Genomic DNA, 14,862 nt, shown 5'->3' with positions numbered 1-14,862 from the left:
CAGTTTTAATTAGTATTTTAAGGCTTCATTTGTAAGCTCTGCTTGTAAACTTGAACACTTGGCACAACAGCCCTGCTAAGAACAAACACTGCAAAGCAGGAGTTGCCAGGTGGGCTACAAAAACACAGAGAAGATCATTTATTGCTTACCTTTAAACAACAATATCCACAGTATAACTGTCATGTCAAGAACAGTGCTGCTGGGATTCGAGCCTGTTCTTCTTTTCTAGTCCAGATAGGTTTAAAACTGAATCCAAAACCTCAGTCTCACTGAATCAGGTCTCCAGTTTGGGTTCAATGCTGTGATCAGAAAAGAGTGTGGTGGTAAAGGACAGCACCCCATGCCCAAGAAATATCACCACTATGAGACTTCCTGGCATTGAGCAAAGTCGCCTTCACTGGGTAATCCTGTTCTGGATGTGTCTGACAAATAACAATTCTTCTGCTATAAACAAATCCTGGTTTTAATTTACTAGGGTTTGTCATAGAAAGAGTGATTTTTTTTGTCAGCAAAACCTTTCTTTCTGACAGTGTAATTGATGACAATCTAGTTAGCAATAAACAACACTCATCTGACCACTCTGCCATTCTGTTCCTGGGGGGTATTGTTCCCTCTTAATCAATAGCTGAGTAAATACTCCTTTGCATTCCTTATCAAATGACAGCCAGATGGTACTGGTAAATTCATTCCAGCAGGATTTTAGAATTAGATGGGTTTGTACTATTGTTAATCCTCATCTGTCTGAGCCACCAGGACCTACCCACCTGTTTCCAGTAGCCCTTGAGTTCGCAACCTTGGGTAACAGTTGAGCCAGATGGTAACTCAGCTATAGTGCAGCCAAGAAGCACCCCCAGCAGTGAGGACTTTTTTCTACATCAGTAAGAAGAAAAAAGCAAAAAAAAACCCCGTATCTTGCAGAAATAGCCAGGTGGAACTGCCCACCTCTGTATTTGTTCCTCAGCACCCTGGTCTCTTTTGATGACATTTCAAAGTTTCTTAAGATTGACTGAGCTGTGTTCCTAACTAAGTGTGTAGTAAATTTGGAGTTGTGACAGATGCTGTACCATCCTTTACCAACTTTTTTGGGCCATCAAAGTGTCTGCGAGACCTTTTCCTTCATAATCACTTTGTTGCGTAGCAACAGTAATTTTTTCTCCAACCTGTTGAGCTGAAATAACATGTAATCCCCTCACACAAATAAAAAGGAAAACATATGGCAGCTCTAGGCTAGGAACCACTGGCTTTTGAAGTGAGGGGACAGTTAATCCCCACTAATTCAAGGGGGGAAATGGAGCAAGCTGAGAGCTGAGGCTCTGAGGATGCCTTAGATGCCAGAGCCAATTAACCTGCTCTCTGGGAGAAGAGTCCAGTTTACACTCATCCTCCCCATTCCCCATCTTTTATCTTGTGCAACTGAAGTGCATTTCAGGTGAGTTTTGCTGCAACCTCGATTGCTGCAATAAGCATCCCTAGGCAATGCCATACAAATAGCTGGGCACCCCTTCCCTCTGGCAGGAGAGCGCATACGACTGCAGTGGTTGAGGGTAAAGTTCAGCCACTGCAAATACCAGTTTCAAAACTGGGTGGCTGAAGTCCTTCAGGCAAATACCTCTTGCCTGTAGGGTGGTTGGTTGGTGGGTCAGGTGCCTGCCCTGATAACCTTGGTATTTTTTTTTTATACCTCTAAACACAGGGCTACAGGCAGACTTTGGCATCTGAAACAGGATCTGCTTTAGGGATGCAAGTACAAAAGGTTATGGACAAAAACACTCAGGCAGGGAGCACAGAGCTTTGGTCCCAAGTGGGCAAAGCATCTCCCTGCTGCCGTGCCTTCAGCACCAAACCCAAGAGGACTATGCTCCAGGCCTCCCAGCCTTCTCATTTCCCACTGCAGGCAGTCTGGGTTGGTGTCATCTTTCTGAAGTACCTTACTGTCGCCCACACTGTGCAAAGAGCCCAAGCTCCTACAACTGGGCTTGTAGATTCTTCGCTGGATAAAAATAGCTTGGTACCTGGGAGGCAGTTAAATCCTGCTTGGGCCTGACTAGAGCACTGTGTGAAATTAGGGGCAAAATCTGAAGTAAATATGCACCTGATCACTAATTTGAGCAGGAGTCAGAAGGTGAGTCTGATTTTATTTACTTCCTCAACAACAACAACCAAAAGAGTGAATTCAAGCTAGTTCCAGCACACCAAAGGCAAACTTGCCAAACAGGCTTCAAATATAAAAATCAAATTTAAAATAATATTGTTGCATTAGAAATCTCAGTGGAAATCTTACGGTGGATCAGAAGGCCAAGCTGGTATCTGAGCTTGCTACAAAAGTGGAGTGAAGACTCCTGAGTCACTGTCTCCCAAACCTATTTATGGTTTGCTGCCATGTACAGCACAGGCTGGAAAATAGGGCAGCATTCACTTAAAAGGTATTTCTGCAGCTAGAGGAGTGGCTACTAATAATCCTTTCTTTTCTGTCATTTGAACAGTATTCAGGTTTCCAGCAAACGGCAGACAAGTGCTTTGTTTGTGGACACCTCATAATGGAAATGGTAAGAGACCTAAATTCCTAACCGCGGGGTAGTGGCTTTGCGCGGGCTTTGGGTAGCGCACTGTGAGGCGTTGTGCTTTTCCCTAGTCGCACTGTCATTGTGTCTTCCTTGCGGTCAAGGTAATTTCTGAAACAGAGACAAACAAAAATACCTTAATGTTTTATTGCTATTAAGTATAGCAAGTTGGGCTTCTTTTCTATCTGAGACCATGGGGAGATGTTGTTCTGCCACATGCTAGTTTAAAAATAAAAAGACAAATAGCATTTTAATAATAAAGGGGAAAGTACAGCACAGCTTTGTGTGGGGACATGGTCAAGGAAAACAGAGGCTATACTCAGTAGGACAGTAGAGTAGTAAGAGCTCTGCCAAGGGGATGGAATCTCGGATAGAGAGAAGAGGGACATTATCAGTAGCCCTGAGGTTTGTTTCCTGATCTGTGACTTGCTTTATTTACCTTCTGCCACTTGTTCCACTTGTCAGTTAAAATGCATTATTGCCACTGGGATTTGTAGGAAGTGAGCAGTCAAGAGTTTCTTTTATAATAAAAACATGAAAGGTCTGTGGATGGGGCCAGAAACTGCTGGCATCATTTCAGTGGGTGAAAGTAGGAAGAATTTTGTCTGTTCTTCCTAAGCAGAAATTCTCAAACAAAATGAACCAACTTGCACATTGGAGAAGTGCAGATCATGTGGTATATCTGTTTTCCTCTTGCTTTAAGATGTATACAAACCTCAGTATGCCTAAAAGAAGTAGCTATTGCGTTGCAAACACGGAGGTTCAGTAGGAGCTGGAACAGACTTCACTAATGAGAATCCTGGCTTGTATCGTGGCACCACTGGTTGGACGAGGATATTGTTCATTTTAGCCCAAGAGCAAATTTCTAGAGTTGTGTCATGCTGGGAGGGGGAGGAGGATCCTGACTTGAATGCTTTGAGTTGGCCCTTAATTGCAGAATCCCAGGCAAGAATCCCTAGTGTCTTGTCAGTAGACCTCAGTAGCTGGAAGCTTGGCAGGTGCTTGTCTGCCTTTCTTCCTTCAGCAAGTGTGTTGTAACAGAAGGAAACATCTCTGGGAGCTCTAAGAATGAAGCAGTCTTATTTGTCTCATGCCTTGGTGTTCCTTTTACTCCACAAAGGCGCCTGCCCAGCAGCTGGGCCGTTGGCAGCTATGGCACAGAAGAGCTGCAGCCCCGCAGGCCTGGGCATGACTGAGGCTGTTTGAGGCTGGAGGTGCAGCTGAATTAGGAGTTGCTCTGCAAAGTGGTGGCTGCACAACCACGCTGGGCTAACAGCCTATGTTACGTCGCTGCCTGGGTAGAAGCACACGCACAGAGATGAGTTGTTTCTGGCTAGGGACGAGCTTGCAAACCAAATGGAGTCTGCTGCTGCTCACTGTGTGGAGAGCTATAGGGCTTCGTTAGAGGAGTGCAAAAGGTTAAATTAACTGGACTTTGTGCATTTCTTATTTCATGTTGATCTGATCTTCATTCCTGGAATCATCTATAGGGTGCTGAGAGCTTGGCCTGTGGAGATTTTTTCATCTCCAGTTTATTAGCAGCTCCAAGCTGAGCGCTGCTGCTAAGAGATTGTTTTTGCCCTTACCTTCCAAAGGTATTTCTTATACCTGAAATGTATGCAATTGGTGCTAAACCTGTTGAGAGCTGCCTGAAGATGCTGCCACGTCTCGCTCTTCCCAGGGGCTTGTTCATGGGCTTTATGCATCCTCTGTGATGTCCCAGTGCCACACTGAGTATTACATACAAAGACGCCGGGCGGGAGGGGGCCTCTTCTGTGTTACTGTAGCTGAGGCTGCATCAGGACTTTCCTTGAAACCTTTAAAATGCAATAGGGAAGGTCAGCATCGGAAAAGCCAGGGCACATGGCCGCCAGAACCGTATCTAAACACATGGATACAGATGGAATTGTAACCGAAGTTAGTGGGCCCCTATGACTGAGCAATAACTGGTCAGTAACTTGTGGTGGATTGGGTTCCTTAATTAATATGGGTACACCTTTTTCCTTGCGTGTTTCGTCATTTTACTTTTTGAGTAATAGCTGCTTTGGATTCTGTCTGTCGCAGCCTGTTAAGTTTTGTGAATTAAATTTGCGTCCCAGTAACTTGAATTTGGCTGCAACGCGTTTTCCAAGAAGTGGTCTCTGAAGCCGTTATTAATTTCTGTTGGCAGTGTTGGCCCTGCAGAGCTCAGACTGATGGGCGTTAGCCTGATTTTCACAGTTCTCTCTCTTTATTGGGAGCCTACTGAAACCCACTGAAATAAGCAAGTTGATTGTTTTAAAAGGCCCCTTGCTGACAGATTTGCAGAGTGGTAATTTCATCCTGAAGTGCTTTTCTCCCTGCCAGAATCAGACAGCAGTATACGGGGGGGGGGGAAATCTCCTGTAATCATGCATCCATTTATTTTGCTGTTTGCCCATTAAGATCTTGCAGGCCCTTGGAAAGTCATACCATCCGGGCTGCTTCCGCTGCGTGGTGTGTAATGAGTGTTTGGATGGAGTCCCCTTCACTGTAGATGTGGAGAACAATATTTACTGTGTCAAAGACTACCATACGTAAGTACACAAATCCATTGCATGCTTGGAAAAATCATAGTAGATAAGTTATTGGTATAGTTGTAAGCCTTGTAGTAGATAAAAAGTGTCATTTCTGTTTGCTCAGAAGTCCCTCAAGTGCTGCTCTCACATGTTGCATTTGTAAAGTATTTTAAGGTTAACAACTGTCACTGCATGGGCCCAGCATGGCACAGTGAGGCTTCAGAGGATGTACTTCTCTGGTGGCCATTTCTCTGCTTCTTTCAGGACTTCCAATACTAATTAGATCAGGCTAGTTCTGCAAGTGGTGGTGGGTTTTCCCAAGACTCAAGGTTCAGGTAGTGCATGCTGTTGGCAAATGTAAGTTAGGTTAACCTAGACTGGAAAGTACACATGTAATTAGCATCTAGGGTTAGAATGAGTTTAACCTCACCTGACAAAAAGTTTCATGGTTTAAGTGATTGCTTTTGGTATTCTTTCTGCTCCCGCTCAAAGGCGACGCAGATGCTCTTGGCTCTAGTCAACCAGTAACTCAGCTTATGCAGCAAGAATAAATCACTCTGAACTCACTCCTATTGGTACCAAATTGACTGCATTTAAGGATAGAGTGAATGTGGGCCCAGTGATTGTCATAAAATGCAGCCATGGGTAATAAGACCAGTTGATGTATTTGCTTTAAGTAGATCCTAGCCACAATAAGCCTCTGTCCTGTTTAGCATGTTTCTGTCTTCCTGGCATCAGGTGGTGACAGTTCCCAAGACGGGGGCTGCTTTGCAGTCAAAGCAGGAAGTCTCAAGGAATTTGGATGGCTTTAAGAGTAAAGGAAGGCAAGAAAAAAGTGCATATGTGGGAAGAGGGAGGGATTCCCTGTGCCTAGAGGTCAGGAAGATCTAAGTAATAAAGCTGGGAGAGATCAGCCTCTCCCAAATCTCCTTTTACTCTGAATATCCTCAAACATTTAGGGGTATTTCAAGTCCTGTGGATCTACATTTTGCAAAAAAAACAAGGCATGGTTAGAAGAGCTGTCTTAGTTTTACTTTTTTAAGAAGACTTAAATGTGATTTGAACACTTTGTTCTTGCACTCTAGGGTTTTTGCACCAAAATGTGCGTCTTGTAACCAGCCGATCCTCCCAGCACAGGTACGTGTTAACATGCACTGACTCTTTAGAGAAAAGAGCTGTTGTCATGTGAATGTATTCTAAAAACACTTTAGATGCTTTTTCTCTCACTTCCAGAATCTATGCTATGTCAGATACTAAAGTAAATACAGTTAAGCAATAATGTCACTCCCAAACATTCCCAGGGGTTGTAATAGTCATACTACTTGTGCAGCAGAGTACTTTACATCTTTAGGGTGCTTTCCAGCTCTTAATTATGCTGTTATAAATCTCATTTAATTGAAAGCCCTGACTGAGGTTCCAAGAACAACTCCATGAAGTAAAGCCCTGTTTATTTTTAGAATCTCCCATTAGTTCAAGTAGCAATTTTCCTTGTCTGCTACGTTTGCATTTCTGATGCGGATCTGTTAAGATGCCCAAACTTAAAAAGATCTCTGACCTGTGAAAAGGCCACACAAGTCTGTCATCCTGGAATAGCAATGTAACCAAAAGTGCTTAAAGGGGTGGAAAAGGCAGCGGAAAAGCTGGCTAAAAGGGAAACCAGATGAGTGACCTACTTGCAGCCTCAGCCTGTCCTGACATTGTAGTTAGCATGATAGGACTTCTTCATTAAGACATCCTTTTTCTGCCTGCCTGTAGTGGTGCTCCCCTCACACTCTAGTGAGAGCAGGACTCTCCGAGTTCCAGTTGCTGAAATCACTGAACAACTCATTTGTAAGCAAAGGCTTCCAACACCTCCCTCCTTTTCCTCTTGTCGTGTTTACAGAGCCAGAGCATGCTGTGGGTTGAGCCTCTTGGCATGGCCACCTCTGTCACGCTGCACATTACTCTCGAGTTGTCATTATTTCTGTTAAATGGCCAGGTCGCACATAATTAAAACCCTTCTAAAGAGTGAGCCAGAACTACTTGTCCCGGTGATGGGATGCGAGGAGAAAAATCCTCTGTAAATTTCACTGGATTTCTGTTTTATAAAATGACTTTGAAGGAAGCAAAAAAAAGCAATCCTACTGCTGACTCATCTGATGGTGAGCAGGATAGACTCCACGTTCTTTCCCATGGAGGTTTCTTAGGTTAGTTCAAGTCTAGCAGTGCAGGTATGAACCTGCTCACAGCTTCTCCTGGACGTAGTCTACGTCATATCTGATGCTGTAACCACACATGGAACTGGAAACAATGCAAGGCAACAAATGTAATGAACTCTGTCTTTGGAGTGGATCAGGAAAAGAGTCTGTGAGGTTACAAGAAGGGTATGGGCTGCTCTGCAGGTCCTGGGGCTCAGCCAGGAATTACCCAACTCCACTGCATCCACCCTCACGCTGAGGTTTTGGCCTGTGCACATACCTCCCCGACTGGTATGTAAATCCCTGTGGGGTGCATACACTGACATATGCATGTGCAACATAGCTGTGTGGCAGATGGTTTGAGGGGAATACAAGTCCTGGAAATCTCAGGCCAGGATGCCTGGAAGGAGAAGTTACCCAACCAGCAGGTCATACTTTTTGACTGGTAATTTGTTCAGATCCTGGGTGCCCTTGGAAAATTATTTGATTCCAAGACTAGTTTGTCCCTTGAAGTTGAAGTTTTGGCTACGCTTCCCAAATGTCCTCTACAGCTCAGATATGTCAGGTACCCATGCTGCTGCGAAACAGCAAAACCAGCCAGTGCAGTGCACGAAGGGGACAAGGCCCTCAGCAGTCACAGAGCTCTGCTCTGTGCAGGGAAGAGGGGATCCCCCAGGGAAACAGCTCTCCAAAACGATAGGTTGGGCACTGAAAGAAGACCGAGAAAACAACACTTATAAGCCTAGTCTTACCTTCCCTCTGCTTCCCTAACAGGGCTCCGAGGAGACCATTCGGGTGGTGTCAATGGACAAAGACTACCATGTGGAGTGCTATCACTGCGAGGTAGGCATCACAAGTTATTTGATAATATATTAGCAGGCTCTTTGCAGAGATCCTAACCGTGCTACCTAACTGTCTTAGTACCAGAGGCAAAAATGCAGCAATACTGCTTTCCATGTGCTTTTTGCTCAAATGGTTTTAGAGAAAGACTTCTGATTGAGGGAGAAAACACCAAAATTTCAGGGTATTTTGAAATGTCTATGAACCTAAATGTAAGGAAGTCCCCATCCACTCTGTTCTTCCGACAGACCTGATACTCCATCCTTTGCTATTAACTTCTAAAGGTAAATTGGCACAGGAGGTTGCAGGATCTTGGAGAGTTGTACTTCCCTCCACCTTCTTTCCCCATCTCTTGCTTTGTGCAGGCTCCTCCTAGGACGACAGCTCCCTCCCCTTCTCTCTCAGGCTATTGACTTTATGTTAGAATGTCCCAATGGGGGTTTATTTGCAGTTCTGTTTCATTATTCATGTCCATTCTCTTTCCAGTTTGAGGCAAATGAAGCTGCCTCCACATCTGCCCGGAATGGCAGAGTGCATTTATGTACAGAAATCAGGGGGTTAGCCATGTGTTAACAGGGGTAGGTTACTGCCTAATGGTCTCAAATCAGGCTCTCGAACTGTACCCACTGTGTCACTGCTCTTTCCAAATACTGCTGGTAAAGTTAGTGCCAGTATTTTGAAGTGTTCACATGGACACTTTTGCAAGGGCCTGATGTCTATGACTACTTAAAGCCACTCTGAAATGCTGTTAATGTCATTGGCACCTGGTGGCCGTGCAAAGTCAATAGTCAGTTTGGAAACATTGCTGCTTTTCTGTAGCATTTCTTTCTTGTGCAACTGCTTAATGTCTGCTGAGAAGTTCAGGCCAGTTTGGAGATCAACAGACACCCTCCTAAAGCTGGAATGCATGGAGAAGACAGGATTTCTCATTGCAGAAAAGGAAAAGGATTTTGGAGAGGGGGAAAAAATGTATGAACACTAAGCATATCTGTTGGGTATCTGAAATTGTTAAATGCTAATGAGGAATTGAATTTTATATAAAGGACTATAAAGTTGTTATATTAACACACAGAAAACCACACTAGCAGAAACTTTGATTAAAACCTCCCTAAATTAATACCTCAGTTTTAAAGGTTACTTTAAACCCCAATTTTTATTCCTATTTCAGCACTGTAAAATTTGAGGATTTTTAACTTGATCTATGAAAGCTGTAAAATCATACTTTATGTCCATTTAAAAAGTTTTGTATCAGTTCTTAATACTGAAGTGACCTGTCTGCCCAACTTCTTTAAATTTTTTTCCTTTCTATGAAGTGCACAGATACATACTCAAAACGTCTGCTTAGTCAGGTCTGGTTACAGGACCAATACTTAAGTATTTAACATAATTGAAACACAAAATCCAAGCACAAAACTTACATGAGATGTCCTCAAAGTTATAACGATGGCAGCTGTGAACCAGGATTGTCTCTGTTGCAGTGTATGTAATAGTCAGCAGGCAAGATCATTATTTCTTGTTTTTCTTTTTCTCTGTTCCTCTACTGTTGTTCTCCCATGTCATCCCTGTGGTACCAGAAGTACTAGGGTGTTTCCACTAAAGATGGACCATTGGCTTTGATGTCTTTAATTTTTATTAATTCCAAATTAGAGAAAGCATAGCCCTGCTTCATAAGTCAAACATATCATCTCCCCCTCTTCCCCGCTCCTCTCATTCTCTGTTGATGCTTCTCCATTTCCTCCTCACTGCTTTGTTGAGAATTAGCTCCTTCTGTTGTTCTAACCTCATCCAGGTTGTGTGTGTCAGGGTCAGTCCTTGGCCTGTTTCTGTCTGATTTGCATCAGCATTTGTTAGGTGAAGAGGAGACCAGAATGGGAAACAATAGGGGGGAAAAAAGACTTTGGTTTGATTTCAGTATGTCATTTTGCTTAGTATGAGATAGTACCAAGAACTCCTGAGGCTGCTGGAAGTATGGGAGGGAGCTCTCAGGGTTATGCAGGATAGATCAGCATTGGTGTGAGATGATGTGCCTGAACCACTCACTAATTTGGCGTGTATGTTTCTTCTAGGATTGTGGGTTGCAGCTCAATGATGAGGAAGGCCATCGTTGTTACCCGTTAGAAGGCCACTTGCTCTGCCACAGCTGTCATATCAGGCGCCTTAATATTAAACTGCCATCACATCCACCTCCGAGCTATCCGATGCATGTCACAGAACTCTGAAAGACATTTCCATTACCAGTAAGCTGTTTGGAAGAGAAGACAAAAATCTAAAAATGACTTTTCTGTTCCTTCAAAGACAAGATTCCAGTTAATAATGATTTAAACCAGCTATTTATTTTTTAAATCAGAGGTGAGGGGTCCTTTTCTGATCTTGTACATATGCATTCTTTTATCTAGGCATTTTCTGGGACACCGTCTACTTGAAAAATAATTCACCCCTAAACTGTAAATGGCAGCATTTCTAAAAACAATGGTACAAAGGGCTGCTCTGCACTTCCTACTCACTCTCCTTCAGTGGAGATTTCACCCAAGTAAGGAGTGTAGAATTGATTTCCAAAAGTTAGCACCTTATCATACTGCAGCAAGCATGATAAGATAAATGCTAGCATTTTAGCTAGTTTTGTTGAATTCTGGTCTTAGAGAATACAGTCTCACATTTTTTTAAAACTTAGACTCCCAGAAATAGCGAAGAGGAAGCAAACAAGTGTGATGAGCAATGACAGTTTTCAGCATGGGTTCAAAATGGCATCTGAAGAAAAGTCAAGCCAGCTTTCCATCCTATCAAGGTTCCACAGCCATCCAAAGACTATTTACCTTGTTTAAAGAAACATGGCAAGCAATTCACGTAAAAGCCACACTACAGAGGAATATATCCAAAAGATTGGCACGTGCAGGGTTGTTAACAGCTGGCAAAGTTGCAGACCTCTGCAATTGCTTGTCACGTACAAGCGTAGCCACAGTTTTAAAATGCATTCATACCAACTTGATGATTTGGCACTTAGTAAACAGTTCATCTTTTAAACCTGTTCTTTGTTTAATAAGTTTAGCAGCCCCTTTCTATGCAAAGGTACACCTGTCTTTATACTACTTGTTTTATACAAGACATCATTTGTTACCAACTGCTTTATGATTGTATGCTGATACATTATTAAAAAAAAGAGGGGGACTGTTTTTTGCATTCTCTTTTCAGCTTTGTGTTCTTTTCTAAATGTACTTTCAGACTGATTACAGTGATTGTCTTCACTGGAAAACAAAGTACAGTTTAACAGAAATAATAATTTAGGGAGTCAGACCATTGAAGCCTTTATATTTTATAACAAGTATTAGATGTACATAGAATGTACACACTTTCATATTTTGCATAAGCTTTTACAGTGACCTCAGAGCTCTGGGGAAATATATATGTCTTCCATATAGGAAGTTAGATGAATCTTTTTTATGGTTTGTTTTCTACCATGTGTTGATGATTTACATGCAAATCACACATCTGTATGTTTAAAAAAATTCCTCACATTGTCATAAGAATTGATGCAGCCTTCCTGAATTTATATTATAAATAAACCCATCATTGCTGTCCTTAATTTTATCCAAAATCACAATAAAATAAAATTCTTCTGCTCCAGAGAAATACCAGACCAGATTCTCCGCATGTGTAAACTGGGACATTTCTATGCCAGTTCTCAACACGTTGAGAATCTGACCAGTCCATTCGTAAATGATCCCACGTTAAATTCAGCATGGAGGCTGATGAAATGACTTATTTGGCAACACCATAGCAGTTTGGTTTCTTATGCTCCATTGATTTTTTGAAAGCCGTTTGTGGTGCTCTTGAAAAGTACAAAGAGCATCCAATGGACATTAATTCCTCAGTGGAATAATTAACTCCCTTAACAGAACTTTTTGATAGTCTGGAATTTCCTTATGGGGAAAGGGGAGGGGGGCAGGCAGATTTCCTGTGAGCTATTTTTTTCTGTTAGTAAGGAACAAAAGGTATGGTTCCTGAACTTTTGCCAAACTTCCCTTGGCCTAGATTAACCTGTCCTACTGAATGCTCCTTGGCAAGTCAGATGCTCCTTTAAAATGTCATTTCCTAACTAATATATGTCAGTTTATAGTTAACATATTTAATACGATAGCCTCGGTTTGAAGGAACTACAGTGCAACCAATGCCCATTCCTGCAGTGGGACCCAAGAGGCCTGGCCTGCAGGAGAAAGGGCACTGGGTGCACGCAGGCTTCTGCATTTGCAAACATTACCTCTGCATCCATAGTCACCAGCCCAGCCTCAGAAGGAAGCGGCAGTACCTGTGCTTCTTGCCCAAAGAGCAAATGCTAGAATAGGGAAAAAAAAGATTCTTAAATTGGGTTGTATGAGTAGGTCAATTTCTTAAGGTCATTACAAACATTGAAGGTATCGGAGCTTCAGGATAAACTTTCAGCATCAGCTGCAATGAAATACTTTTTCTATTTAAGGAAGTTGCTTTGGACCACAGTTAGCTTTGAGGCATTTTTACTTATTTGTCATAACAATATGCTCATTAAAGGAATTCAAATTAAGGAAACAGTCATTAAAATACACAGGGAAGGCTTGGGTCTGTTCCTGTGAGCAAGTCATCCCATAATAGTAGTCCATGTACTGGAAAAATGCTTTGCTTTGCCAGTATGGAAGCAGAACTTTCAATATCCTGGAGATGGAGGCGACTTTCTCTGGCACTCAGCCTTCTGCCGGTGCCTTCCTTAGCGCTTTGCCTCCTTCAGAGACAAGGTGGAGTTTCCACTCCAACATACTTCTCCAGGGCCAGCGTGGTATATCTAACATGTACGTACCATACCTTTTCTTCTTTCATGAAACTGATCGTACCTGTAGAACAGAATATTTCATTTCATTTCACATGGTAATTTATCAGTCTCTTGTAGTTCTACTCAGCTCCAATGTTTAAAGTATCATCACGGTAATAACATCAAAAGGTAATATTCAATATAGAATATGCAGTTTGCTTAAAACCAGAAAGCAGCAGTTGTTCCAGTATTTTCTATAGGCAGGTGCATTCTATTACTGTCTATAATAGAGTGCAGCTTTGCTTTTCCAGCATTTGGTATAAAAACTGGAACTCGGGTGAAATTTTCCATTTTTTTTTCAATCAAAGAGAAAAAACATAATCTAAACTAACGATGTGCTGTACCTCTTTAGAGCTAGTGACACTTTCTGCACATTTTACCTCCTGTCTGGGGAATTATGTAAATGAGAAAGCTTCCTTGAACGATTTTCTTAAGGATTATTCTTATTTTAAATCAGTTCAACACAGATGTACACTTTCTAGAGTTGATGTTATGATGTGATTGTTAGTCAGTAGCCTTTGCTGTACTTCTTCCATAAAGTTAAACCAATAACAACTTGTTCTCATTTGCATCAGGACTACAACTTTCCATTTGGGTAAGAAATTGTACAGAGCCCCTAAAACCTAAAGCTGTGGTAGGCGACTCCAAGTCCCTTGTGCACTGGAGGACGCGTTCCAAAGAAAGGACCAAAATAAGAATTTGAAAACAAAACAAAAGAACACGCTTAGATAATTGAGCTTTCAAAAAGGGGTTGTTTGGGTTTCTTTCCTTTTCCTTTCACTTGTGTGCACGTGCGTGTGTATATATTTTGTAAGGTGGAGCTTCAAAAGGAAAACATGGTTAGAGGAGCTCTTTAAGACCAGAAATTCCAGAGTAGTTAAGTAAACCAAAGCTCTAAAGGAGACAAAAGCTGCTTTCTTGTGTTTCAAGAAAAGTTTAAAAGTTTGTGATTCATCCTGTAACTAATGCCGTAACTAGAGTATATAATTTGACTTAAATTAAGTTTTCATTTGAGAAATATTTTCATTTTCTTTAAAAGAATATAGTTTTCTTCCAAGAACTTGGACCAACATTGATTTTTATTTTGTAGGAAATATATAAATTCCCAGTTTGTATATCATGTAACTAGTTTACATGCTGAAAATATACGTTAGGTTAACTATTTTTGTACATATACCCTTGTAAAACCTTTCAATGTGCTTCTGTCTTTTAGTCTTTAGAATGACTTGTGGTTTTGTGTTTCAGTGTTTGATTCCCTTGATTGTTGAAGAAAAAAAAATTGGGAAATGTAGATTTATTTATCTAAAGAAGAAGCTACTTGCTATCATCCTAAGTTATTTAATATTAAAAGTCAGAAAGTTTCATTTAACCTTAGATGCTATAATCTGCTTTTTTCAATAAAGACATTTTGTAGTTATCTTTGATTTTGTAGTTTGTTGCATATAAGTATTTTATCTTTTTCTCATGTAGATGGGCACTAAAACAATTTTCAGGAGACTCTTGTATTGCCTACAGAAATGCCTAACATATTAATTGTTTGCAGCCCTATTCATGAAAGATTTTGGTCCTTCAGTGCAAGTGTTACTAATTAAAGCCTAAAATATGACCACAGCTAACGTTTTGCAGCTGCACTTAGTAAAGAATGTAGCCACTCTGGCAATGTTTAATTAAGCCTTAACCAGTCTGGCTAGTTCACATGTAGGACAGTCAGTATTGAGGAACACTTCCTTTTCCAGACTGCCTTTATTTTTTAAACTGTTGCAGAAGAGAAGTACTCACCTGGGCTATGAACTGTCATGGCTTTAAGCACCTGGACTTGTTTTGGGGAATTTTCTCATTTTTCTTGTTAAATCAGTCATTCAGAAACCATGGCCAGAGCTCTGATAGGATCAAACAATTATTTTTATATA

General features: G+C 41.6%; 1 protein-coding gene across 1 annotated transcript in view; it reads left to right on the top strand.

Moving 5' to 3' along the window:
- WTIP (WT1 interacting protein) overlaps nucleotides 1-14,355 on the top strand; it is a 71,774-nt gene extending 57,419 nt beyond the window's left edge. The window contains exons 4-8 of the mRNA XM_009567939.2: nucleotides 2,484-2,546; nucleotides 4,986-5,116; nucleotides 6,184-6,235; nucleotides 8,050-8,118; nucleotides 10,182-14,355. Of these exons, the coding sequence (XP_009566234.2) occupies nucleotides 2,484-2,546; nucleotides 4,986-5,116; nucleotides 6,184-6,235; nucleotides 8,050-8,118; nucleotides 10,182-10,334 (468 nt within the window). The 3' untranslated portion in view covers nucleotides 10,335-14,355. The remainder of the gene's footprint in view (nucleotides 1-2,483; nucleotides 2,547-4,985; nucleotides 5,117-6,183; nucleotides 6,236-8,049; nucleotides 8,119-10,181) is intronic.
- Nucleotides 14,356-14,862: the final 507 nt, after the last annotated feature.

The sequence above is a fragment of the Cuculus canorus genome, chromosome 13 (assembly GCF_017976375.1).
Source record: "Cuculus canorus isolate bCucCan1 chromosome 13, bCucCan1.pri, whole genome shotgun sequence".
Classification (NCBI taxonomy): Eukaryota; Metazoa; Chordata; class Aves; order Cuculiformes; family Cuculidae; genus Cuculus; species Cuculus canorus.
The sequence above is the reverse complement of the archived record's forward strand: the minus strand, read 5'-3'. Positions and strand labels throughout refer to the sequence as shown.